The sequence below is a fragment of the Malaya genurostris genome, chromosome 3 (genome assembly GCF_030247185.1).
Source record: "Malaya genurostris strain Urasoe2022 chromosome 3, Malgen_1.1, whole genome shotgun sequence".
Classification (NCBI taxonomy): domain Eukaryota; kingdom Metazoa; phylum Arthropoda; class Insecta; order Diptera; family Culicidae; genus Malaya; species Malaya genurostris.
The window spans coordinates 110,971,278-110,997,214 of record NC_080572.1 but is presented as its reverse complement, the minus strand read 5'-3'; the positions used below and the strand labels follow the sequence as shown (position 1 = coordinate 110,997,214).

Here is a 25,937-nt window from a genome sequence, read left to right as displayed (position 1 = left end):
TCCTTCACGGTCTTGTTCAGTTTGCTAACACGCCAGGTGGGGGTTTTCATACGCAATTCTTGAATGATATACTGTAAAATGTCCTTATTACTTCTACCAGCAATCATTAAATCCGTTAGCTTTTTGTAAGACAAAACACTTCCTGAAACCCAAGTAAATCATTAGTTTGTTAAAATGAGTAGATTGTATTTATTCTAACCAAAACTCATTGTGCGTCGTTTTCCGGTTGTCACAGGCTATTCGGTACACAAGTAGATGAGAAAAAAGGCGTCTCGGTACGATTTGGATAAAAATATTTGCGTTTCACTAACTTGCACCAGTTTGTTTGAGCTTTGGTTGTCAAGATAATGAAAATTTCTGTTGATATGATTATCATGGCCTCTACTTCGGAATAATCATATTACACAGTGTCTCTGTTGCTTAAGCTCAACTGAATCAGTTATTTTGGTAATAAATTAATTAAAATTGTTCAGTAAAAAATGTATTTTCGGCTGTAGTTTTTGTGTGTCTCATTTCTCGAATGGACAATGTATGGAACACTTGTAGGGCTAACTTGATACTATTATTTTGCTAAAGGAAGTATGTTAATACGTTAAGGCGTTTAAGAGTTTAACATTCTCCCAACTTTCTCTTAAATGTTTACTTATATTATGAACTTTCAGTAGCCGCATAAGATACATTTTTATCGATCTGGCATCTAATGAATTTTGATATTTGAAGGTTGACTAGTTTTTGATGAAAAAACAATCATAACTTTTTACTGGTAGCTCATATGAAAAAGCTTTACTCAGCAAAATTATGCGCAATATTTATTTCAACAACTCTTCTGAAGACAACTTTTCCATAGAACGTTTCACAAAAAAGTTAGAACAAAAAAATCGATTTTTCAGGAGCCACCCTACTCTTACCCGGGACAATTGATGTAACTCGGTCAAATGAAAAGCTAGAGAGGTGCTTTTTTCAGTAAAGTTGCTCAAAATAAAATTTCCTACAACTTTATTGTACAATAAAATCATTTTTGAGCTCAATTAAGAAAGTTAGATTTCAGATTTCAATCTAAATAAGGACCACCCTAGTAATATTAAAGGAGCGCCAAACAACTTTTGTGAAGACACCAACTACAAAAAACTAATATTTAATAGTGAAAATTTTTTTGTCACGCTAATTTCCCGTTTCAAACCATAGTGCATTGTATTTTGATAGCCGAAATATTTTATTTTGTGAATATGAATAATATGAGATAAGCACCATTACACCACTAGGTGGATTAAAACAGGTTTTTCTTCTTCAAATTATCATCAACAAGTATTTTTGGTATCCATAACATTAGTTTAATTATATTATTGATATTAATATTTCAATAAAACTGGTTCGCTTCGAATATTACTAGATAGAGCGTGTTAAATACTAAGAAAATAACCATTGTGCAAACCTAGTAGCACTGGTTTCCTTCCGCTATATGTCAACATAACACTGTTAAGTGTGTGTGTTTCATCAGCTGTGCACAGAGATGCCAACTATTTTCATAGAAAATATGTATTGGTTTAAAATTCTAATAAAAATGTTTGTCAGTGTTTATCATCAAATATCTACACAAAGGATTTCCATTTTAACATGTGATTTGTCCTTAGATTAATAAACTTTTAAAGAATCACTTATATTAAACACTAATAGATAATCAGAGAGAATAATCTAATAATTTATTTCTCACGTTTTATGAACCGGTACAAATCTTGATTAAATTTTGGAAATCTGCAAGGAACGACCGAAATCAGCATTTTCGCGAAAAATTTAGTTGATTTGCTGATTTTAGTTAGTTATTTTTTGAGACAACTAAAAAAATCTTACTCTTTTTTATTCTCATTCCCTTAATAATAATAAAATATTTGTTGAAATGACTATTTTTTTTAGTTGAATTCACAAATTAAACGTACTGTCATTTCTTAGCTAAGGCACACTTCATCCAGTCAACTAATTTTTTAGTTGAATTAAAGAAATATAATGTTGTTTTCAACCAATATGAATGGTTGAATTGGCTTCTGCAATCTGCAGCTATATGGCGCCCTGTCACCGAAACGGTAACACCTTAATGACTACTAGCCACTAGATGGCACACTACTGTCGAAAAAAATTCAGACGCGGTTGTCTTTTCTATATTGGCAGGTATACATACGATGTTGTGTTGGAGAAAAAGACATGAACGAAACGTAAACATCTTTTTGAATTTTTTTTCTTCTAAATCACTGTTTCTTCATTCTCACTGAAAACTTTGAGCACTCGGAAAACAAAAACCGAATACAAATAGTACACCGGACGGCGCAGCTCGGAAGGTTTGAAGATACAAAAAAACTTCATCACAATTAGAGTGAAACATTCGAAATTCACTTCACTGTTCCGCGTAAAAACATTATTACGCACAATCGCTTCAAGTGCGCACAAATTCTGAATAAATACGATTTCCACTAACAGTTTACGACATTTTTACATATCGGTTTAGAAATTTAAATAAAGATATATCGAAGACATGCGAAAAACATCAAAACAATGTTCAAGCAGTTTCAATAAGACTGTCCTTTTTAGCTTTTTAATGGATTGTTTTGCTTTGACACTTCTCATGAGTTTTTGGCTAATAAACTTGTTAATAATACCCATTTCAGTTTTGGTTTTTTTGTGCTGTCCTTCAGTAATGATGGTGATAGATAAATAGAAACAAATTTTCTGATTTTAATAACAAAATTAGTTGTCAATGAGAATTTCGTGTTGGATTGAAATATTGCTGGTTTGAGTCCAGGATATTCACCAACTAAACACATTCTCTAAAACTAAGAGTTTTTTCAGCAAAGTAAATTCTCAATTTCAACTAATTTTATAGTTATTTTGGAAATTTTGTTGTTAAAATCAACTAATTCAAAAACAGTAATACGAATTAGGCGCAGAGCTAATTTCGGTCGTTCCGTGTGTAATCTGTACTCTGATTTAAATCAGTATGCGAACGCAAAAATCTGTACAATACAGATAAATCTGGATAAATGGCATCTCTGGCTCTGAATTTTGTTTTTAGAAAGGTTAATGCCTGAATAGTAACAATTTCTTTTTCGTTTTTTTTTTAATTTGCCAAATTAACTTTACAGTAAAATTTTAAATTTAAAACAAAAGGTAACGAAAACGACCCAAAAAGTTTTAAATGTCGAAATGATTCCAAACTAATTCTAAAAATATATATTGTCTCATAATTGGCATTAGGACCTTTGTAAGTAGATTTCTGACATTTTAATCCTGAGAGTTTAATAGTGCAATATTTTGCTTTGATAGCTGTCGCCAACCAACGATAGGATGAATAAAACCCCATTGAGATTAAATTAGCTGCAGAGTAGTGATCATATCAGAAGTGCTTTTTGCGAGTTTTTGAATACTAGTTTCAGTTCCCAAAATTGGAAATAAATTCCCAACGGCGAATTAAGCAGAAATATGAAATAATTATAGTGATTTTAGTGGCTAAATCTGGTTTTTGAGGTAACGTCCCTAAAAAAGAGATGAAATAGGGAGCCGTTACCCTACTATAATCCTATTTGTTTAAGCAAACGCCATGGATTATTATGTTGCAGACCGAAATTATTGTATTTTTCACAACACCCAAATAAACGTGACTAGGCAAAAGAAAGTAAATATTGTTGCATCTGCAGAACTGCGGACGGTGCGAATTTTAATTAATACTAACGCTAGCATGTCAAAAAAAATTGGAACCTATTCTTGGTTTAAAAAGTACCCAGTATCGTGTATCTGAGTATTGAAGATTTTTTAAGAAACTACATAGATGTATAGATGATCAATCGATCACACTCGCTTATGAATCGAATAAGTAATACACAGCCCATGCCATAGATTTTGATCAGTAACAGAGAATGAAAAGTTTCGCTATAACCGAAAAAATCTATAGAAAGATCATTTTGGTTTAAAATTCAATGAATAAATTGAACAGCATGCACAAATATGGCTTCCTCATATTAGTCAATTAAAAATTATCTTAGTTTATAGCCATCCAGAGAATGTGTTCGTTTCACTAGCGATAAAAACGTGTCGTATACGGTAATCTGGATGCACCTAGAAATAAATACTTGTGTAGTACTTAAAAAGTTAATAGAAAAAGAATTTAGAATTTTGTGAAGTTTACCGGAAAAAGAGCAAATATTAGCTTTCTTGTCAATCTCTTCTACCCATATCTGGGTTAAAAGTATCTAAATAATTTGCCTCAACTATGAGTTTGAGCACTTTCGTTGGATTCTTTGTGGAATGCACCCAGGATTAAATAAAAGTGCACAAACTTTAAATCGTAATTTTTAGTAAATTAAATCAAATTCTAGAATTTTAATTCTAAAGAAGAAATTATGTTGCTGCCTTGAATACAACAAGCGATCTTCGCGATTTAAGGAGTGTATCGAAAAGTAGTTAGCAGCATTGATTATTGAATAAAAAAGTTAAAAAAAACATATTTTGACATCAGTTTTCGATATATTGTAGAAAAATTATATTTTTATGCATTTCACTGATTATATTGAAGAAAATTCTAGTTTCTGTGAAACGCTCGCACTTTGGACTTGACATTCTTCATTAAATTCTGCACAATTACTTTTGTGACATTCCTGGTGGCAGCTGTCCAGTTTTTTTTAAACTCCTGCATGTTTTGGGACACTGTACCTTCCTTCCGAAAGTGCCGCTTGACAATTGCCCAATACCTTTCAATTGGCCGAAGATCCGGGTAGTTCGGTGGACTGACGTCCTTTTGTGTTATTTTTTGACAACCACAGCAGAACGGAGTTCTTTGGCTCAAGCCAAATCCGGCCAGAAGAGAGGAGGATCCTTATGCTTTCTGTACAGTGGCAGCATTATCTTCTTCAAACATTCTTCTTCGTACAGCTTTCCGTTAATTGTGCCCTTCGTGAAAAAAATCGACGACCGCAAATCACAGGTACAAATTGCCAGACCAACACCTTCTGCTCAAACTTTTCCATCGCCACCGTGGTCCAGGTCCTGGTACACCGATTTCGTATAATATTGCGGTCCGGGCAGCGCTCGAGAGTTTTCCTTGGCGTAGATTTCGTCGTCGATCAGGATGCATCCGTCTTTTTTTTCTGTTGAATCCGGTTATACAGTTTTCGCGCTCATGTTTTGACCTGAACTTGCTGTACCAGGTACTTTTTCGGCACCTTCTGTTTCTTGTACGTTTTCAGGGAGTTCCGAACTTTGATCCGTTGAATCATCCCGATGCTGGTGTTGAACTGCTTGGCCAAATCCCGCGTCGACGCCGATGGATTTTTCCTGATGTACTCAACCACTTTTAAGTCCCGGCCGGGTTGGCTGGAACCCGTTTTCCTACCGAATCGGGGTAAATCCTTCATGGAAAGGGTCTTAAGGTCTCGATAATATTTTTGACACTGTTGTGGTGCACTTTCACCCGTTTTGCAATTTCATTGTACGTGACACCACTTTCTGAGCACCAAGTGTGCAAAATTTTCTTTCGCGTTTCCGGATCAATTCGACTCATCATTGAAAAGATAAACCGTACCGAAACCAAACGATTGCGCAGCTGTTATTGACATGTAAACAATCATGTCACCGCAAAACACGCTGCAAAAAATTGAGCCATTTCAGAGTAATAACTGTTTGAATGTTGCTAACTACTTATCGATACACTCCTTAGTCATACCCATTCCTGTACAAGGTAAATTTCGAAAAAGTGCCCCATGGTAAAGTACACCTCCGGATATAGATAACTGTTTGTATTAGTTTGTATTAGTGCGAATTTTGCGAAATTGACCATCCACAAAACGCTCATTAGACCGGTTGTTCTCTATGGCCACGAGACCTGGACTATGCTGGCAGAGGACCAACGCGCCCTCAGTGTTTTCGAAAGAAAGGTACTGAGGACCATATATGGCGGAGTGCAGATGGAAGACGGAACGTGGAGACGGCGTATAAATCATGAATTGCAACAGCTGCTAGGAGAACTACCCATCGTACGGATAGCTAAAATCGGACGTCTACGATGTGCTGGGCATGTCATAAGGATGTCGGACAACAGCCCAGTGAAAATGGTTCTTGAATCTAGTCCGACTGGTACAAGAAGAAGAGGAGCGCAGCGAGCAAAGTAGATCGATCAAGTGGAGGATGATCTCAGAAGCGTCCGTGCCTTGAGTGGCTGGCGACGAGCAGCCATGGACCGAGTTATGTGGAGACGTATGCTTGATACAGCAAAGGACACCCCAGGCCTATAGCTGTTAGGTAAGGTAAGGTAATATTCAACCATGCGGCTCCATTAAAGTTCTGTTAGAAGGATACGCATGATGCATAACTACTATAGTACTAAGCACCATGCGTTTTACTTCAAACGAGCTGCAATGGAAACGCATGATGGATTGTTAATTTTTTTTATAAAAATCAAATATTGTGGTCCTCTACATTTTTAAGAAATCCGGATCACTATAACAGTTTCAAAAATGGTTTATTTATTATTGAAAACTCTAGAGTGGTACCAAAATCGGAAGTATGAAAAAATGTGTTCCGAAATTATATTTTTAAAACAAGAAACACATCCTTAAAAAATTGTAAGCCTACCCGACAATACCTAAACCATCCCTGGCTTTTTCAAACTTTTCGATAAAGCGGTTGCTTCAAAATTGAAATAAAATGAAATGAAGCTCCATCGTTATGACAGTTAACGGGTTAAAATTTTGGGAAAATATTCTCCAGTACAAACTCTTTCAAATGTATAACAATATGATTTTTTTAGGAGCAGATTGAGCATGCTTACCCGACTATAGCCTTTTTGATCACATTTTCTCTAGCAATTCAACAATTTCTGGTACAATAAAAATTTTAGAGGACACTAAGAAGATCTGAAGTTTTTTGTCGGCTAGTCGAGGCTGGATGCTCTGAAAAAAAACAACAAATTTTCCAAGAAGCAGTTAGTGTGGCAGACGATCTGTGGGTGAGACAAATCCAGTAAGCCGTACATAACGATCAGCTCCATATAAATAAGGATGAGACCAGAAGCGCCTGTTGCCCTTCTTTCGACCCCACAAAGGTGACACTTTGCTTTTGTCGAATATGGCATCGTACCCTTATGCGACACTGGTGATGGAATGGTACATAGTCACCAATCTCGTTTTATTCCAAAGGAGTAAAACTCAAAAAAGTCGTCAGAACTACGTCCAATAAGAAAATAATAAAAACAGGGACGGCTTTCAAAACTGACAAAGATTTGATAAAGGTGAAGTTAGGAATGTTCGACGCAAGTGTTGATGGGTACCCATATGCATTTAGTTTTGGGCATTTATCTTAGAAGAAAAGGTTGAATAGACCAACTTTGCAAAAGCATTGTTAATATCTGTATATGTATTCCTTGAGAGTTTCAAAAATACTCAACTTGAAATGAATTTTCGGATATTATTTTAGTCTGCTGCATTTTTTTAGTGCCCTGCATTTCGCTTGTTGATTTTTCGTTACACCACATCACCGTTTCTTGTGGAGCTTAAAAATATAGAAATAGTGGCGAAAAGGTTTGAACGACATTTTTTATACGGTAAATTCAAAACTAAACATCTACCATTCATGTATACTTCCAGATGTCTGCTTATTTATAGGTAGTGGCTAGTGAATGTTTTGGCCATGTTATTTTTCCATGTTTTGTTCTCTTTTTAATGTTTTAAATTAAAATTAGAATTATTGAAACATCCTTCTCCTTAAAATCTATCAGTAAAACAATGTAAAGTCCTTCTTATGCTCAGTGACTGATAGCTTATCCATGATTTCTTTCTGTGCGCTTTTGCGTAGCTATCGGTCAAATTAATGCAGGAAATCATGGTTACAATGGACTGTTGCCAAATTGCCAAGAGATTCGCAGTAACTATATATATTTTTTAGCGAGATAATCTTGGTATTTTGAAATTCAGTAAATAAATTTAAGTATGCACATCCTCTAAATCATTAAGTGTTTTGAGCCAAATTGACAGGCTTAGCAGGCAGATGATTTTATTTCTATCGATTTAGCCAAAGTTGTGATAATAATATTCATATCTCTTATCTTTCATAAGGAAACATGTGGCAGAACAAATGTTACTTGTGAATCAGTCATTATCAACTGCACGAGAAACTCTCTCCATTTGAAGACAGCTAACATATCGAATCCTGTTTTTGTATCTGTTGAATTGTAGAAACATTCGCAGTTCTATTCTAGCTACCAATTATGCAGCTAAATATCATTCAACTCAATAACTCCATAAGAAATAAATCAACAGTTCGGATTAGATGGCAAATCGAAATACATTGAAACGCGCACATAAGAAGGGCAAAAGCGTCAAAGCGACCGATAATGTGTACAAGGGCAATGTATACAAGCAGGATGAGTTATGCAAAAAATGTACAGCAAATGAATAACCAAAACCTTTCTCCACATATCGTGGATCGAATATCCACCACAGTACAGTAGTCGCAGACATGCCGCAAAACAAACAAATGGACATAACGCGGGAAAAGGAAGCATCAAGAATAAAAAAAGACATTTTGCCAACATACGAAATAGGAAAAAGCATCGAAGCTCAAGAAAGTGAAAAAATCGCTTACAATAACAAGCTTTCCGTGATGTCTGGCACTTACCGTAATAAATCGTAGAACGCTTCTTGGTGTAGTTGGTCTCCGGCACCATTAGGAAGCACTCGATCGTGGTAGGACTTTCGAGCTCCTCTTTCTGTATGCTGCCACTGATGGACACGTTGTACAAATTATTCTCACCCTGCACCGACTTGAGCTTTTGCGTTTCGAATAATTTATCGTTGATCCTGTGTGTTTGTGTACGAGTGTATTTGTGCAGTGAAGGAATGATGTTGACGGGCGGTTGCGGTTTGTGCCCGGCACACGGTACATGTAAGAAAAAAGAAAGAAAAACCAGAAACGGAAATGTTTGCGATCAGTTTGTTTTCCTTCGTTTCTATCGGATATTTTTTTTATTTATTGAAAATAGTAACAAAAAATACTTTCACCCAGGAAAGCGAAAATCACCGTCCCGATAAGCAACACATTAACCTCCCGAAACGAAAGGAGTTCCAATTATCTGGATCGATTTTCTGTCTTTTTGCTATTTGCACTATTAGCGAGGGTTGACGGCAGGAGTTCGCTCCACTCAGAAAGTTCCATTTCCTTGCCATTTTCAGCTCAGGATAGTGTACGGATTATAGAAATAAATAATCATCACACAGCATTTTCGTGATATGGGTTTTGCTCTATTGTAGGGTTATCCTTTTTATACTGCGTGAACTGAAATTCAGAAAAAAGACTGCTTCGCATTTCCCCCCACTCATCCGTGGCCAAGGAAAGAAGGAATGTGATGAAATTATTAGGATTTATTGCTTTCTATCTCTATCAATTTTATGGCTTTCCGCAGGGATTATGAACGAATGGTAGGTTTATTTCACAGGAAATCAGTTTTGTCGGTGGATAGATATTTATTACGGACCGTGAAACAGCGTTTCCACAAGTCGATACAATTGATATAAATTCACGGTACCTTCATTCGTCTCATATGAAATAATCAGTTGGTAAAAGTGTGAAATAATTCTCGATACTCTAGAGTATTGTGTGAAGAAGCAATGGTATTGTTGATGGTAAAATACAATTAACTTGGTAATTACTTTTAGGGTTTTATAATTTAAAGTCAAACGAAGAATCAAGGCCAATTATGAATCGGATATCCTGAAGTAAGAGCATAAAAGCAGTTACTGATCTTAAACTAAACGAGTCTCGAATTACGCGTCGTCAATTCATTTCAAAAAGTCAAGCGTAAGACAAAGCTAAAAACGTTGAATTTGAAAAACCGATAGTTTGAAAACCGATAGATGAAATATCACTACAAATCGATTCTAAAATTATTCTGCGTGATTTTTCAAACTGTTGGAAAGATTTGCAGATATCGATGAAATTGTGCATGCAAATTAAGCATGATGTTCACAAGGAACACTAAGCGCAGGCAAATAGTCTGAGGGAAGTTGGAGATTTCTCACAAAATCGTTAATGCATGCTAGGACTTGCTTCAGAGTTTGTGTGATTCGTTCGTCTACTTGTTACAGTACCAGGGTCGTCCCGTTGAAATAAACGAAGTTTTTCGTAGGTTCCAAACATATTTAATATTAACAATGCTGCACATCCTCATTTTTTCAAAATTTGAGTCAGCTTAACTTAAAATTTGAGTTCCTTGCCCTCAGAATAAAGAAATTATTCTTCGTCAACGTTTATATAGGGGAAGATGGGGTAAAACGCATAACCCGAGGCATAATGCACCTTTTGCTTTTCTCAAAAGTTACCCATTTTTTTCACTGAAATTTTAATGAAACTGAAAGCCCGCCATAACAACCGATTACCATAAAACTTTGGTAGCGATGGTTCAATCATATATGAAAAAATAATAAAAAACCAATTATGTCTCTGTTATCAGTAATTTTTTATGTTCATTCCATAGTAATTTTCTAGGGTGAGGAAGATGATTTAATTATGTAACCAGTAAACTTATTTGCCAATCATTCGGGTTTCTAAAATTATTTCTTATACAGACAATGTATTTGCAATTTTATAGAAAAATCGTCAAATTTATCGTCTCATATTTTTGGGGGCAAAATGGCCCGAATTAAATGAGGCAAAATGCTCAAGTAGTCGCTTACAAAAATTATCCATAAGTTATCAATTTAATGAATAATAGTGAACATTCTTCCACCTGGCAAATATTTCGTCAACGAAAAGTCTAAAGCTTTCTTTAAATAAGAAGAATAAGCTTTATGAGGGTGCATATTGCCCCGTGGTTGTCATGAGTTTTAATCCGTTGTTTTGATGGATGTTTACCCGTTGTTTAAGATCCTCCTGCCTCTATGTTCAGATAATCGTCACTTCGCGTAATTAAAAATGTACATTTTTCATGTTTTCCACGATCGGGCGTCATGCCCCGCATATATTTCAACAGACAATTTTGAAGGGCTTTAGAAAATAAGATATTTCATGTATTTTCCAATGCATTGAGTGAGTATTTGTACGTAATTTTGAGAAATATCTATTAAGAAAGATAGTCATGCATGAAACTCTTCCGTGTTATTCTTTATAGTTGAAATATAGCAACATTTGCTTAGGGGGTGAGTTTTACCCCATCTACCCCTACATGTATTTCTAGTTAAAGTTATTCTTTTTTTTAAATGGGAAGTGCAAAAAAGTGATTCAACACCATTTCCTTTTGACCAGTTTGGAGTCAAAATTGAATGATTTTGATATCTCCTTATGTTAAACGTTTCATTTAGTAAAATTGAAACTACAAAATTTCTATTGAAAACAACTATGATTGATGATTTCCTGGTTTGGATCTTGAAACGGAAATGAAAAACGACGTATTCTTGAATGAATTCTTAAATTCGATTAAAATATTCCGATAATGGAAACGCACTGAACTGCAAGAAGCATTTTTTCACTCGAATGTTTAAAAACATAACGCTTACTCTAATGTATGAATAAATGCTAGAGAACTTGTGGCCTGATTAAATTTTACTCAAATCCATAATCAAATTTTGACATTTTGTTTCAATTCAGGAATTTGAGTAATCGCAACTCAAACCATGAGTTATGTTCGAAGAGCGTGCAAGATCGAATCAATAACGTTTCTATTTTACATGTTTATCGTGACATAACAAAATTGTTATGCGGCTTCATTCTGCGAGAAGCAACACGCAGCTTTGCATTTGCTTTGTAAGAATTTTTTTTTGTATTTACCTACATTATGTAAAAAAGTATATCCACCTTTGATCTACTTAAAGAGTTTGCATGATTTTGTTGGCTAAAATTAATATAATTTATGATTTACCCCAGACATTTTCTTCGTTCTCTTTCCTCTTATGCAAATCTGTACTAAAAACGATGCAAAATACATATATCCACCCTAATATTACTTTTTATATTTGAGCGTATATAAACGAACAGCTGTCATTCATTCAATGTGAACTGTAGACAGAGATGCCGGATATTTTCATAGATAGTCGCAATACAGATTATCTATGAAAATATTTGGCATCTCTGGATTGTATAAAAAATCTGTATTCATCTGTATTCACAGATGAAATGAAATTTCTACAATAAAATGATGCTAAAAGATGTTATTCTAATAGATTATGTGAAAAGAATAACAGATTTTTTGTGTTATTTGAAAATGTTGACTTCATAAGTTGACATGGAATCCCAACGCCCTATAATCAATGTCAGGTCAGGCCATACAACGCTTAGTCTGACAAAGTTTCATGATGCCATGACTTCCTTAAATATTCGAACACAGTTTGAATTGGTTTCAAATTATAAATGTATTTTAGATTTTATCATCAAATATCTGCACAAAAGATCTCAATTTCAATGTGTTACTCTTCCGTTGATTAATACATTGTTATATCTTTATTGCAATAAAATACTAATTTTTGAGTAAAGGAATAAAGATGTAAAAACTTAAGTAAAATTAAATCAAAACAAATATATGCGTATTACCAAGAAAATTTGAGTGATTTCAATTCGAAACTTGAGTTCTTTGACCTCTAGTTTTAGTGACATTTTCTCAATCATATTTGAGTACATTTCACTAAACATTGAGTTCTTTAACCTCAAAATATTCTGTTTCACAAATTGTATTAGAATAGTCCAAAATCAAATAGATTTATTTGGCGTTGGACCAAATTGTTCCAACAATTCATAATGAAGTGACCTGTATGGGACTAAAAATAAATGATTTAGAAGAAACATTCCTGTTTGAACGGTTTGTGTGTTATCTTTGTTAAGATGTAGAACAGTCTTGAGGTATTTTTTGTATATGATCAGTATCTACCGGGGAAAACAGATTGCAAAATTGACATGTGAACACAATTATGTAATGAAAACCGCGAAAATGTTACCGCAGAGACGGGACTCGAACCCGTAGCTAACTCCTAATCGGGGAAATTGTTTTACCAATGAAACTAACCAGCATTTGAAAACACATGAAGAGAAAGTCCAAGGTATTCATTTACAGTCCCGTATCAACGGAAACAAATTCAACAGAAACATATACATCTACTGATTCGAGATTTTGTTTTTGTCTATTTTGCTATCTATTTTTGTACCCCGTAGATATTAGAACTATATGCGTAGATTATTAAAATGATATGCTGTAAAAAATATCCGAAAAATGAGTTCAATTATTAAAAATCACGTCAAGGCATACAAATCCTTGGTTTTTGCCTTAAATCATTAAGGATGAGGAGAAAACTAATGACAGGTTTTCACGCAAGTGAGGTTTTTTGAGAAACGACCGAAAACGTTTCGATCCGTGTATATTTTTGTTGAGAACAAGCCTCTAGGTGACTCTAGCGTTTAAATAACAGCTAATCGTGTCAGACCAGTTCTAGTTTTCATTAAGCTAAGGAAAAAGACGCACCAGCGTATTCATGCATAAAAGTAACGGTGAAATTGAATGATTTACGGTACGGATTGGTTAACCATCCCCGTATTCTCCAGACCTGACCCCCAGCAACTATTATCTATTTCCTAACCTGAAAAAATTCTCCACGGAAAGTCGAATGCGGAGGTCATAGCAGAAACGGAAGCCAATTCTGAAGGCGTTAACAAATCTTTTTTTCCAAGGGCATTAAAATGTTGGAGGATTGGTCAATTGTATCGCTCTAGATAAAGATTATACTGAAGAATAAAAAAGTTTTCACGATAAAAAATCATCTTTTTCTTTGTTTGCCCCAGAACTTCCTATTCCATGTAGTAGATTTCTCATATCGTTTACAAATTCGTGCCAATTTTAAATGTTATAATGCTTTCTGCCCATCTGCAAATGGACGTTTAAAACTGTCAATTATTTGCCACAAGATTTTCGAATCAAACGTCGTTGTTGATAAGCGTAAGTGGAGATTAATTTATATGCACTCGGTAAAGCAATCCGAAACGTCGATATGGTTTCTCAAACGATACTTACGTGTGACTGCTACTGATTTTCAGTAATGGTAATTATAAGCTTGTCGAAATTGAATGGCCATCGTCTCGTGAAAAGTAAATCATTTTTGATGGAAAATTGTAAATTTTCATGATGATAAAATTTGATAAATCTTTATTGTCTTCTTCTTTATTAGTAAATTGTGGATTGAATGCAAAAGGTGGCATTACAAAAATACACTGACGCTTGAATAAATTTTCTTTTTTTGGGTGAAACCTTCGGCAGCCAATATATTATCCCCAAGCTCCACTAAATCGACAAAACCAGATTCATTGACAATAAAACCGACGATCGATCTCCCCCCATACTCTTTAGGGACAAATATCATCATTCCAGAAGGACTGATTGTAAAAAGAAATTTTACAGTGATCCCTTAATGTACAATGAGCACATTAAGGCCCGCTTTTCGACAGCTGGAGGAGTGCCGGTCCTGTTTTTGATGCAATCGATAATTCATCTACAGTTTGGGTATTTAAAAAAAACTGGCAATGTGTCTTGGCTCGCCTTTTTGTTCGGGCAAAAAATCCATGTTTAAAGTCTGAAATAAAGTGTTTCTAAAACACTGTCGAAAATTCGTGATGGTGTTGTTCCTCAAATAATAAACAACAATCCAAGCGGTTCAAATGTCAAACCAAGTTTTATTTTCTTTGAAAATAGTAATATCATCAGCTTTCAGTTAACGATAGTATGTAGGCTGCCCAGGCTCTTTCGGTTTGATGAATTTCAACAAAGTTTTAAAAATAGCAATACGAACTCCTCTAAACTGCTTCATGTGGTTACCATTGGTAATATCATTGAGGGGTTTCTAGCACTTAAAATTTTGACTTTTTTTTTGCACGCTATTATTACTACAAAAGCCACATGTCGTTTACATCAGAAATGCCAGGTTTAATATTTGAGTAGATTTTAAAAAGTTTGTGCAAAACAAAGGTGTTTAAATCGTTAGTGTTTTGCGTATTTGTTCAGTGTGTTAATTGTATTTTGCGATCCTGTATTGTTTTAACCGTATTCAGATTGTAAGTATTGTAAGATTGTTTTGACGTTAGACAAAATTGCGTCATCAGTTCGTGCTCGCATCTCACCCGACACAGTCGAAAATCGTTTACGGTCGAAACAACAGAAACAAAGACAATACGTCAGTGAACAATAGAGTGTACGGAATGGTCAAATACGATTTAACAAAGCCTGAAACTTGGCCTGCAAGACCGAATTCAATTTGTATAGATTTAAAGCGTTACAAAGATAGACCAGCAGCAAATGAAATTAAAATCTTACTTAAAGAACGAATGCATCTAGACGTTAATAATGTAAGTGAGATTCAATTCAACAAGGCGTATAACTGTGTGTACATTTTGTTTAAACGTGAAAGCGATGCACTTGCATTCGCTTCGGTTAACAACGAAGTGCACAGCGTTGAGTGTGACAACATTAAATACAAAATTCCTGTGCACATGGTGGACAATGCCATAGCAGTACGCGTGCATGACCTTCCCCCGCAGGCCACCGATATGTTCGTTCGGGAGAATATGTCGCAGTACGGTGAAATCCTTTCCATCGAAAGAAAAGTAAGGCGGAATTTTTTCCCCGGCATCCGGAATGGCGTGCGAGTTGTGCGTATGCAACTACGTAAGGCAATTCCATCTTACATCATTTGTGGTCAAGGTGGGACACGTCCGTGTAAAACGTTGATTACCTATGAAAATCAGTTGGTTACATGTCAGTTATGTTTTGTTGTCACTCATGTTTCACCATCAAAAAAACCAGCAACTGCAACTGCTCAAGACTACGAACAACAAGGAAAACGAAACGAAGATGGACACCAACAACAATACAACCGATGAGGCAATGGATGACGAGACGAGCTACGAACAAAGTGCCCCTCAACCTTCGCAGGAGGGAAATGGAAGCTCTTCTCCTCATAAAAAAAGAGTGACAACGAGATCCACTTCGAAAAATTCTTTATTTAAAAAATAAGCTAATTCGGCCTAAGCTTGTACGCAAATAGGCCTGAATAAAAATATCTTTGAAAAAAAATTGCGTCATGCCTCAATCAATTCGTACTCCATGCTAGAGTTGTATCAGAACTGTCAAATATCATTAGATATCTTGAATTCAAGATTTTTTTTAAATTTTACTCTATTTGTGTTACTTACTGTGTATGAAATATCCTATTGTGATTAAAAGGTGTGTGACTTTATAAAAAAATTTCTTTATAAACATTTTAAATTCATCGGATGAAGATTCCTAAAATTGCTGAAAACGAACCTCTAAAACAAATTTTCAAAATCAGGCCTCCTGTAAATAGGTGCTCTTTTCACTATTGAAACAATTATCAGTATCACTTAGAGTTTTCCGAGTTTCAACAGTATTTTATCGATGGTTCACAACCCAGCCTCTTTATTTTAAAACAGCTAAACATCACGCCCTTCAAAAATCGGTCGCAGAAATTTACCGAACGATCGAATGTCAAATCTGCCGAAATGAAAAAGTTGCGCGTTTTGTTCAGCTTTCCAATGATATCTTGAATTTATTTAAAAAAATCTATAAAGAGTTACAGATTAAAAAACCCGGTTCACAACCAAGCCCTCTCCCCTACAACTCGAGACATTCACGAATAAGTTTTATCCATTCTTCCCCATGGTAAATTTGGAGAAGATGCTCCATGGTAAAGTTATTTACGTTGTTAGTTTGTTCCGAAGATAAGTAAATATGTATTGTTATTCTAAACTACACTACATTCCATTTAATCTAATGATGGATCTTTAAGTAACCATTCATGTTGTATTGGAGTACTAAATGGCTGTTTTAATCCTAACTTTGTTTGATATTTGACTGCTCTTTTCAGCATAGCCACATTTATGTTCGAAATGGAAATATTTCTTGTACAATTAACCAGTATATGAAAATGGAAATTACGCCTCTCCGGGTCTGGGGTTCAATCTCCGATTCTCCGGATAAATACTAAAACTGAATCTTTTTATGACGAGCGACAAATTTGGGGAAGAATGTTGCCGGGTTTCCATATAAAAACTGCTCCCAAACAGAAAATAAATTGATATACGCTGTTTGAAAGGGTTTATATTAGAGATGATTTTCCCAAAATTTTAACCCTTTAACTTAGGTGATTTTCATTTTATTAAAATTTAACAAAGCAAAAAAATTGAAAAAAATCAGAGTTATTTTAGGAATTATAGAAAATCTTTCTGATTTTTTTCAGAATTTTTCAAATTGTGTTTCATGTGAAAAAAATGTTCAAAATTTTCGAATGAATAGATCATTTATGAGTACATTAGGCTGTAATTTTTTCAGATTTTTAAAAAATGTGGACGGGTATAATATAAGACCTAAAAAAAATAATTCGGAAAACCATGCGTCCCCATCAAATGGTCATCATCCGATGGAGACGCATGGTATTTAGTTCTAAGGTCATATATCACATGCCCTTAGAACTAAACACCATGCGTTTCCATCTACAACTTATTCACACACGCCCGCACGCCTAGCTCGATTTACCAAGCAATAATGTAGGGAATGCATTAATGAACATGTGTGCCGGCGAACGGTTGTAATTCGTTTCTAACTTAAACATCTTGCGGGATAGTCTGGAGGTTTCGAGGTTAGCTATTAGCAGTTCTAAGAAATACTATAAACCAGATAGAAATCAAGTCGAAGCGCCTGCAGCAAGTCCCGAAGACCCAAAAAGAACGTATTAATTCGCATCGTCGATTTTTGCTATTTCCTGAAAAGGACCTCTTTATTAAACAGTTTCGGAAAATCGTATTGTTCTATTGCTTCAATCGAAATATGTATTAACTAAGAATGAATGAGAAACTGAGCTATGTATAAAAGATTAATTTCAAACGCTTTCGCAAATATAGTTCATCGAATTTACTTGCACTTAGTGGCCTTTTTCTGGTGTTTCGTGGAGTACTTTTCTCACGTATCAGCTCAAGCCCGTTTATAATGTATCTAGAAGTCGTCTCCATACAGCTCAGACTATGACCACTCTTTGATAGGTGGATCTTCAAGCAGCTGTTGAAAACTGTGCATTATACGCCAGTGATTAATTTCTTATGGTGACGTATTAATTTTCTTGTATCCTTATACGCGGTCATAAATGAATGAATACACGAATTCATCAACCACCACGATGTCGTTGCCACCCGCCATTATTCGAGTAGGAAGGTGTTATATTTTAAAGCCTTTCACTCTCATACATTTTGTTTCGACGGATTTACTGTCAGTCCGATCTCAGTTTGATTAATCCGTCTTTATGAGCTTAAGCCGTTTGACGTTAGCTGCCTTGTTGAGCAATTTCAGGCAACTTGGCTTTTCATACCATGTGATACAGAACGTCGACGAACATTTTACTTTAAAACTGATAGTTTTTTTAGATTTCGCTTGGTTTCGAATTTTCCTTGATTTTGCGCTTGGTATCTAAAAATATCTTATTCTGCAACAGAACTATAATTTTATCGTCCTTTAGAATTTTTACTAAATATAGTTATTATTTGATTTGAATACAATAAATGTAAAATGACTTATCGGTTCATAAATAAAAACTTTAAACCGTATATTAAAACGTAAATATTTGTTAATTCATTAGTTCTGATTCATGTTTCTCTCACTTGTCCTTCCTAATAAAAATTCTTCCTTAAGCCCTGAACTCAAGTTGTAGATGCAAATGCATGGTATTTAGTTCTAAGGGCATGTGATATAGGATTTTAGAACTATATACTATGCGTCTCCATCGGATGATGACAATTTGGCATGGTTTTTTCGAATGATTTTTATTTTTAAAGTTTGATATTATACCCGTCCACATTTTAAAAAAAATCCGAAAAAAATACAGCGTAATGTACTCATTAATGTTTTTTTTTATGTAAAATCTAGAGTGGTACCAAAATTGTAAGTGCGATTCAAATAAATTCAAAAATTTTGAACATTTTGTTCACATGAAATACATTTCGAAAAATTCTAAAAAAAAATAAGAAAGATTTTCTATAATTCCTAAAATATTCCTGATTTTTTTTCATTTTTTTTCTTAAAGAGGTTTTTGAAAAATTTTAATGGAATGAAAATCAGAAGAACCACCATAACTCCACCAATATGGCAGTTGAAGGGTTAAACTTTGGGAAAATCATCTCCAATATAAACCCTTTCAAACATCGTATATAATGTTAATTTTCTGTTTGGGGGCAGTTTTGATATGCAAACCCGGCTACACCCTTTTTGTCCACTCCCAATCAAACTGCTTTACTCAAACGAAAAGAACACATGGAAAAAAATTAATTTACTGTGATTTCTGAGTTAGAAATAGTAAATTTACTTTTTCTTAGTCATTTCTATTTTAAAATAGTAACTCAAGTTGACTATCTCCGATACAGAAAAAAGATGTCAAACTATTATTAATTGCATTTTTATTTATAAGATAAGGGAACGAAACAGAATATGCTGAGAGAGATTTAAAGATTTAACAACTAGTAAGTAAAATGATCTGCCAGGACTGCAAGCAGCTTTTTAAATGCATTGTTCTGCTAGTTTCACGCGCACTTTCAAGCAACGAGAAAGTTCACGCGGAAAAAACTGAAACTTGATAGTTATTTTTTTCAGATACTGTGAAACGTTCGGTTGCTTGGGTATGGAAGCTATAATAATTACCATCTGCTGGCGAAACTTAAATCGATTCCGCATGTACTGTGGAATTTAAGAAACTACAATTTCGCTATTTCAAACGCCTCAAAACTTTTACATAGAAACCTTTGATTAATGTACTCATTTCAATGGTTATCGATAGTTCGATGGTTGTTCAGGCAAGCAAATCATTTAAACGAAAGTGTTCGGCCACAAGAAGAAAACTGAAGCTCAGACTAATTTTTGCGAATTATCCGAAAATAGAACAAGAAAATAATAGTATTATTACATACGTTTGTTATAGTTACAGTTCTATCATAGATCTCCCATATAAAACTTCCACCTGCTGAATTTGCTCTTGTGCTTACATATTACGTCTTCGATTTTTAATGCTAGTAAATGTACTGAATTTTTTTGAGATCGGATGTTTATTTTTTGAGTTACACGAAGCTTTTTGTCAAAATTATTTGTTTTTTACAATATCTGTCTCAATTGACCTTGAAAACATTGATTTCGCACGGTAATAGCTAACCAATAAGATTTAGTTTGTTAAAATCGATTCATCTGGTGATATCGATTTTTTGTGTAAGCAACTTTTCCAGTAGTAGGAGTTTTACCCGCTTGATGCTAAAGCGGTGTTTTGGAGCAAAGTGAAACACGATTTTCAATACTGTTTTAGGCAATTGTTTTTTAGCACCTAAAATAGCACTCTTTTTCATGACGTTTCGATTTTAGCACTGTTCATTTTTGCCAACATAATCGTTCGAAAATTTCATATGCATTAGAAAGATGACAGTATTTTTTAATTCAAAACAATTTCATATTTATATTGATTTATATTGCTCGCATCAATAATTGCTGGAAGAACACAACATTTTACACCCTTATACCACTCGAAGAAGTGAATTTGGGTCTGAAGAAAATTTCATTTGTTTTTCTCGGAGATGGCTTAGTTGATTTCTACAAACTTAGACTCATATGAAAAGTCCTATTCTCCCATATAAGGTTTTTGAATTTCATTTAGATCCCATTTCTGGTTCCGAAACTACAAGTAGTAAAATTGAAATAATGACCCTCATTTTGCTCGTAGATGGCTGAACCGATTTCGTCCATCTATTCATCATTCATGTTTTTTAATCAGATCCGACTTTCAGTGCAGGAAGTACAGGGTGATTAGTGTAAGAATTTCACATAAATTTATCCCGGAAGGTACCTAAAAATGTTATTTGTCACTACGATTTCTCTAAGATGGCTACACTGGTTTCCAAAAATTTTGAATTTAATGAAATGGTTCACAATCCGTTAGGTGAAAGTAATTGACTTCGGCTACACCGATTTACAAATTCCGTGTCCGAAAGTATCGGAAATAGAGAAGCTGAAAGAAGGCCTGAACGAGTTTAATAAACAATAATTAAAATTAAAATAAACTTATGAGCTTACACAAAATTGATGAATTTTATCCAATTCCGAATTCCAATTTTGAATTTACAGGGTGATGAGTTTTTAACATTCAAACCGTCATAAAGCTTGCTTCATTTAGAATTGGAACAAATTGTTGCTCAGATCGCTTTGCTTTTTGACATTCCGCAAATCGGCTGTACTTTGTAACTAAGCAATCAACATGGAAGCCGAAAGAAGGGAAAAAAATGTGCACAGTTAATTGGAAAATCCATTGTGGTCTGCATATAGGCTAGCTAAACAGCTGAAATTGCCCAGAAATACCGCGTTATCAAACGGTATAAGGAAACATTGACGACGATTCGAAAGCCTCAAACCAATCGTCGGAGTGGAACTGTCGACCGGAAACTGCGTGGTAAGATTTTGAAGACGATTAAGAGGAATCCTAATCTGTCGGACCGTGATTTGGCCAGAAAATTCGGTGCTGCCATAGTACCGTGAGAAGAACTCGACTCCGGAAAGGAATCAAGTCGTATCAAACTAGCAAACAGCCAAATCGAACAATAAAACAGAATAGTGTAATCAAAATTCGTGCTCGGAAACTATATTACCACCAGGTGCTGACCAAGTTCGACAGGTGTCTTCTGATGGACGATGAAACCTATGTCAAGGCTAACTTCGGGCAAATCCCAGGTCAAACATTTTATTTGGCAACAGCTCGGGGGGATGTTCCAGTCAAATTTAAATTTGTTTTTGCCAACAAATTTGCAAGAAAATTTTATGATTTGGCGGGGCATTTGCAGCTGTGGCAAAAAAAAATGAAAATTTTCGTTACAAATAAGACAATGACATCGGAACTATACCAAAAAGAGTGTCTCCAAAAACGAACTTTGCCGTTCATGCGATCCCACGACCATCCCGTAATGTTTTGACCTGATTTGGCAAGCTGTTATTACAGCAAAGTCGTTCAAGAATGGTATGCAGAAAAAGGGTCCAATTTGTTCCGAAAAACCTTAACCCACCCAACTGCCCCCAGTTCCGCCCTATTGAGAAATACTGGACAATCAGGAGACTCAAGGCAAAGGGAAAGGTTATCAAAGACATCAATCACTTGACGATCTGGTGGAATAAGATAGCTAAAACTATGGACGAAGAAGGTGTGCGCCGCCTAATGAGCCGTGTTACAGTAAAAATTCGAGAATTCCTTCGAAACCGTGACGAATAATTTTATCCGTATTTTTTCTTAAAAGTATGAAGAAAACGCTACATTTGTATAAAAAAGATCTTGAATTCAATAATAACGAACTGAAATACAGGCAAATGTCTTTGTTCCAATTCTATCTGAAGCAAGCTTTAGAAGAGACAATACCAAAAAATCTCCAAAGTCGGGCTCAAAACTATTTCGATTTATTCGCCATACTCATTCATGTACATACGAGTTATTTGGATTATGCTAGTCTCTCAATACCGTTTTTGGAAGTACCATAAATAATGGCAAAAAACATTAAAGAGGAATTCACTTCAACATCTCATGGAATGCTTAATCTATTGTCACACGTTTAGATTAAAAGGAATAACTGTCATTTAAAATCAATCACTAAAATAATTTCAAAAAACTAAAAACTAAAAACATCCAAGAATATTCACGCTAAAAACACATACGGATTGATAAGGAAAGGTATCATCTCACTGCTAGGTGGATTAAGCACATTCACAAGTTTTGATGATCGGAGAAAGATTTCCATAAAGATCCATCCACACTCGGCCGATCTTACTTTTCGACCGAAAAAAAAATTTATTTTGTATTGAAAACCTTTTATTATTTTTTCGAAGAGTAGTTCAATTTAAACCAAGCCAAGAGTTCGCATGGTCGGGTTTAGCCTCAACGATCTATTTTTTAGCAAATTTTTACTCGCGATATTTCAATCATTCACCTCTCTCGAAGTCGTTTTTCGTTTAAAGGGTTGGCTGAACTTCGAACAACGTTTTTTTTCTAAATAAAATATTGAGGTTACGTGAACATTGAACAAACTCTCCCCTTTAGTAAACAAACGTACACTTCCTTCCCCCTTCCTCTTAGTGAGTCAACGTGGTTTATGATGGCCCTTAATGTAGATTTCCGTCCTCACTATGTAAGTCAGCACAGAAACTCCGTTACATTTAATTTTGATGTTTTTATTGCTTAGACAGGCATTCCAAACACTAACGATGACACATTCAAACTATTAAAACTTATTGGGCGGCATAATGTAAATGAATTTTTTTACATAATTTATGTTCACATAAAGATGCCCCGCAACATTCCCATCACGTTACAGTACCGCTCAAGCATTCAAATATGAAGATAACAAAATTTAAACATCCCACTTGCTACATTCATCAAATTTCAGCAACCCGTTCGAGCGAAAACCCGTATCAGGCATTTTGTCATTAATGAAAAATTGGATTTTAAAAATAATCATTTTTCATTCCGTCGCCATAAAATCGACACAGCGTATCCATCAATGTCACATGCGTGTGTGTGTGTGTGTGGGGTAAAATTCCGACCATAATGGATTACGGCATCAAATTCGTTGCGCTTATTTTACAAAACAGATCCTCTCATTCGCTCGGTTTCACATCAGTCGGTTTTCATTTACATACAGGCGTTTACCGAGCGAGCCTTAACTATAACGACAGGACCGAAAGTTGATAACACTTACCGAATCTGCAGTTCCGGCAGCGGTGAAATGTCCCGTGCGTGGCAATCAACCGTGATGTAGCCGTCCCCGTTTAGGTAGTAGTTGAGATCAAACTTGGACTCTTGAACTGTGAAATCAATTAGAGACGAAGCAGATTAACGTTGTGCCACATTCCGGTTCCACCTATGCCAAACCCATACACTCACACATATGCATGCATACAAATCTACGCAAACGTAGGGTAGTTTATGACCCTTTGGGGAGTAACAGTTGTATGGGAGAGCTTATGCTTACCAATGATTTTCAGCTTCGCTGACTTCCGGTCAATCGAAGCAAACGTTTGAACCATGCAGGCGTATTCTCCGGTGAAGTTGGCCAGCGGTTTAATGATGGCCATGGCACGATGCTTGTGTAGCCGCTCCTGTGATACGACGTAACTGGTGTCGACACGGTTTTTGAAGGATTGCTGCAAAATCAAAAAGCTGTCAGGTAAAAGATTGCACTGGTCGTTCTCAGTTTGTACGTTCCAAAGTCCGTCTGACTTTGGCACTATTAAATTCCATTAAATTCTAAATGAATAATTGAGGCCACCATGTCTTGAACTGTGATAAGCATTGACAGTTGTGAGTGGCATGTAAAAAAGAGGATAGAAATATGCATAACACTTACAAATGGGAACGGATTTTTCGTCGGTATCCACTGATATACCGGCTGTCCATCGAGGAACCATTTGAGCACGAAACCCTTCTCACTTTCGTCGACTTCATACTCGCAATCCAGTATCAGCGGGTCCGGATTTTTCGAATTCTTATCTAATAGATAGGTGGATGGCACTTTCAGGCTGGTTATCTTCACCGACGAACACACTGAAAATGGGAAGCGAAACAATGTGAACAAAGAGAATTAGTAGGGTATATTTGATTGAGTTTGTGTAACAGCAGGGTGGAAATTTGTTTTCCCGGTGCCAAATCAAATTGTCAGTTTTCAAACGGGCTGCCTGAATTTGACAAATGGTTCCATTTGGTTGCTCAACCCAAAAATTGTCCGTGTGTGTCTATGTTATTAGCTCTGACTTTTTTGTGCAGATGATTGCAGAACGCATTTTCCGGAAACCAGTTGACCGTGACAGCCGATTTCTTTTTCACTGCTCGTTTCGTGCCAGAATCCTATCAACGAACTTCGTCACGCCACAATGAACCGTAGATGGCAAAGGATCGATGAAACAGGAAAACTTTTCAGCCCCAGTCACGCCATATCGAAATGGCTCTTCTTTAAATTATGGCCCACGTTACCGGCAGTCCCCTAGGGCACGGTGAAATGTATGTTCGGAACGTGTATTACGGATCACGGTGCAGGTTTCACCCATTGTTTTTGCATAGATTTACGTTTAGCGAAGTGAGGCATTTCGGTTTGGAGCTTTGTTCGGATGTTAGGTCCTGATTGAAGGTTTTTAACAAAGAGAAATGATGCTTTCTGTTACATAAGAGTGTGGTCATTGTTACGTAATAATAACAACAGATATTTTAAGATTCGTGTATTCAGCTTTCTATCGCTCGTTAAAATTCCATGCAAATACCTTACCAGCTAATCATTTTTCCTCCAGCATCAGTTACAGCCCTTTTTCCTTTGTCACATTTTTATTTGTGCTCTCACATTTTCTATCGTACACTCTTAGAAAAAATGAAATTTACGCTTGACGTAAATTCAAGTATGCCGTAATTTCTTCAGTGATGACACAATATTACATCTACTAACATGTAAATATAAATTTTGCGTCTGTATCGATGTAAACTTCAGTTAAATTTACTGTGAAGTTAATGATATGACTTATCTTTACATGCTATGTATAGTGAATGTAAGTGAATCTCGACGCTCCTTTTATGTGCATCTAAGAAGATGCAACATTTTTTAAGTGTGTATATGCATTTAGTGACATATGGCCAAGCTAAGGTGACAACTTCATTTAACCTTTTTAAATTTTTGTCAACAAGAGAGACAAGTGGCTTTATTGTTAAAATCTTTATTATCAATATTTCGGATTGACGGTGATTATATTCGCAATAGTTATTATTAAACATTGTTTATGTTATTTCAATTTTAATTATGGTCGCTCGCCGGGGAGCATACGTTCTGTTTGATTAAGCTTGCAGAGCTAATGAATGTCATTTTTACTGACTTAAAAT

At 35.3% G+C, this 25,937-nt stretch overlaps 1 protein-coding gene across 6 annotated transcripts in view; it reads right to left on the bottom strand.

Moving 5' to 3' along the window:
• LOC131437905 (uncharacterized) overlaps window positions 1–25,937 on the bottom strand; it is a 307,910-nt gene that overhangs the window by 91,476 nt on the left and 190,497 nt on the right. For all 6 annotated transcript variants that reach the window (XM_058607561.1, XM_058607562.1, XM_058607563.1 and 3 more), the window contains exons 2-5: window positions 24,424–24,620; window positions 24,049–24,220; window positions 23,776–23,881; window positions 8,653–8,834 (exon numbers count right to left, since the gene is read on the bottom strand). In XM_058607561.1, coding sequence (XP_058463544.1) covers window positions 8,653–8,834; window positions 23,776–23,881; window positions 24,049–24,220; window positions 24,424–24,620 — 657 coding nt within the window. The remainder of the gene's footprint in view (window positions 1–8,652; window positions 8,835–23,775; window positions 23,882–24,048; window positions 24,221–24,423; window positions 24,621–25,937) is intronic.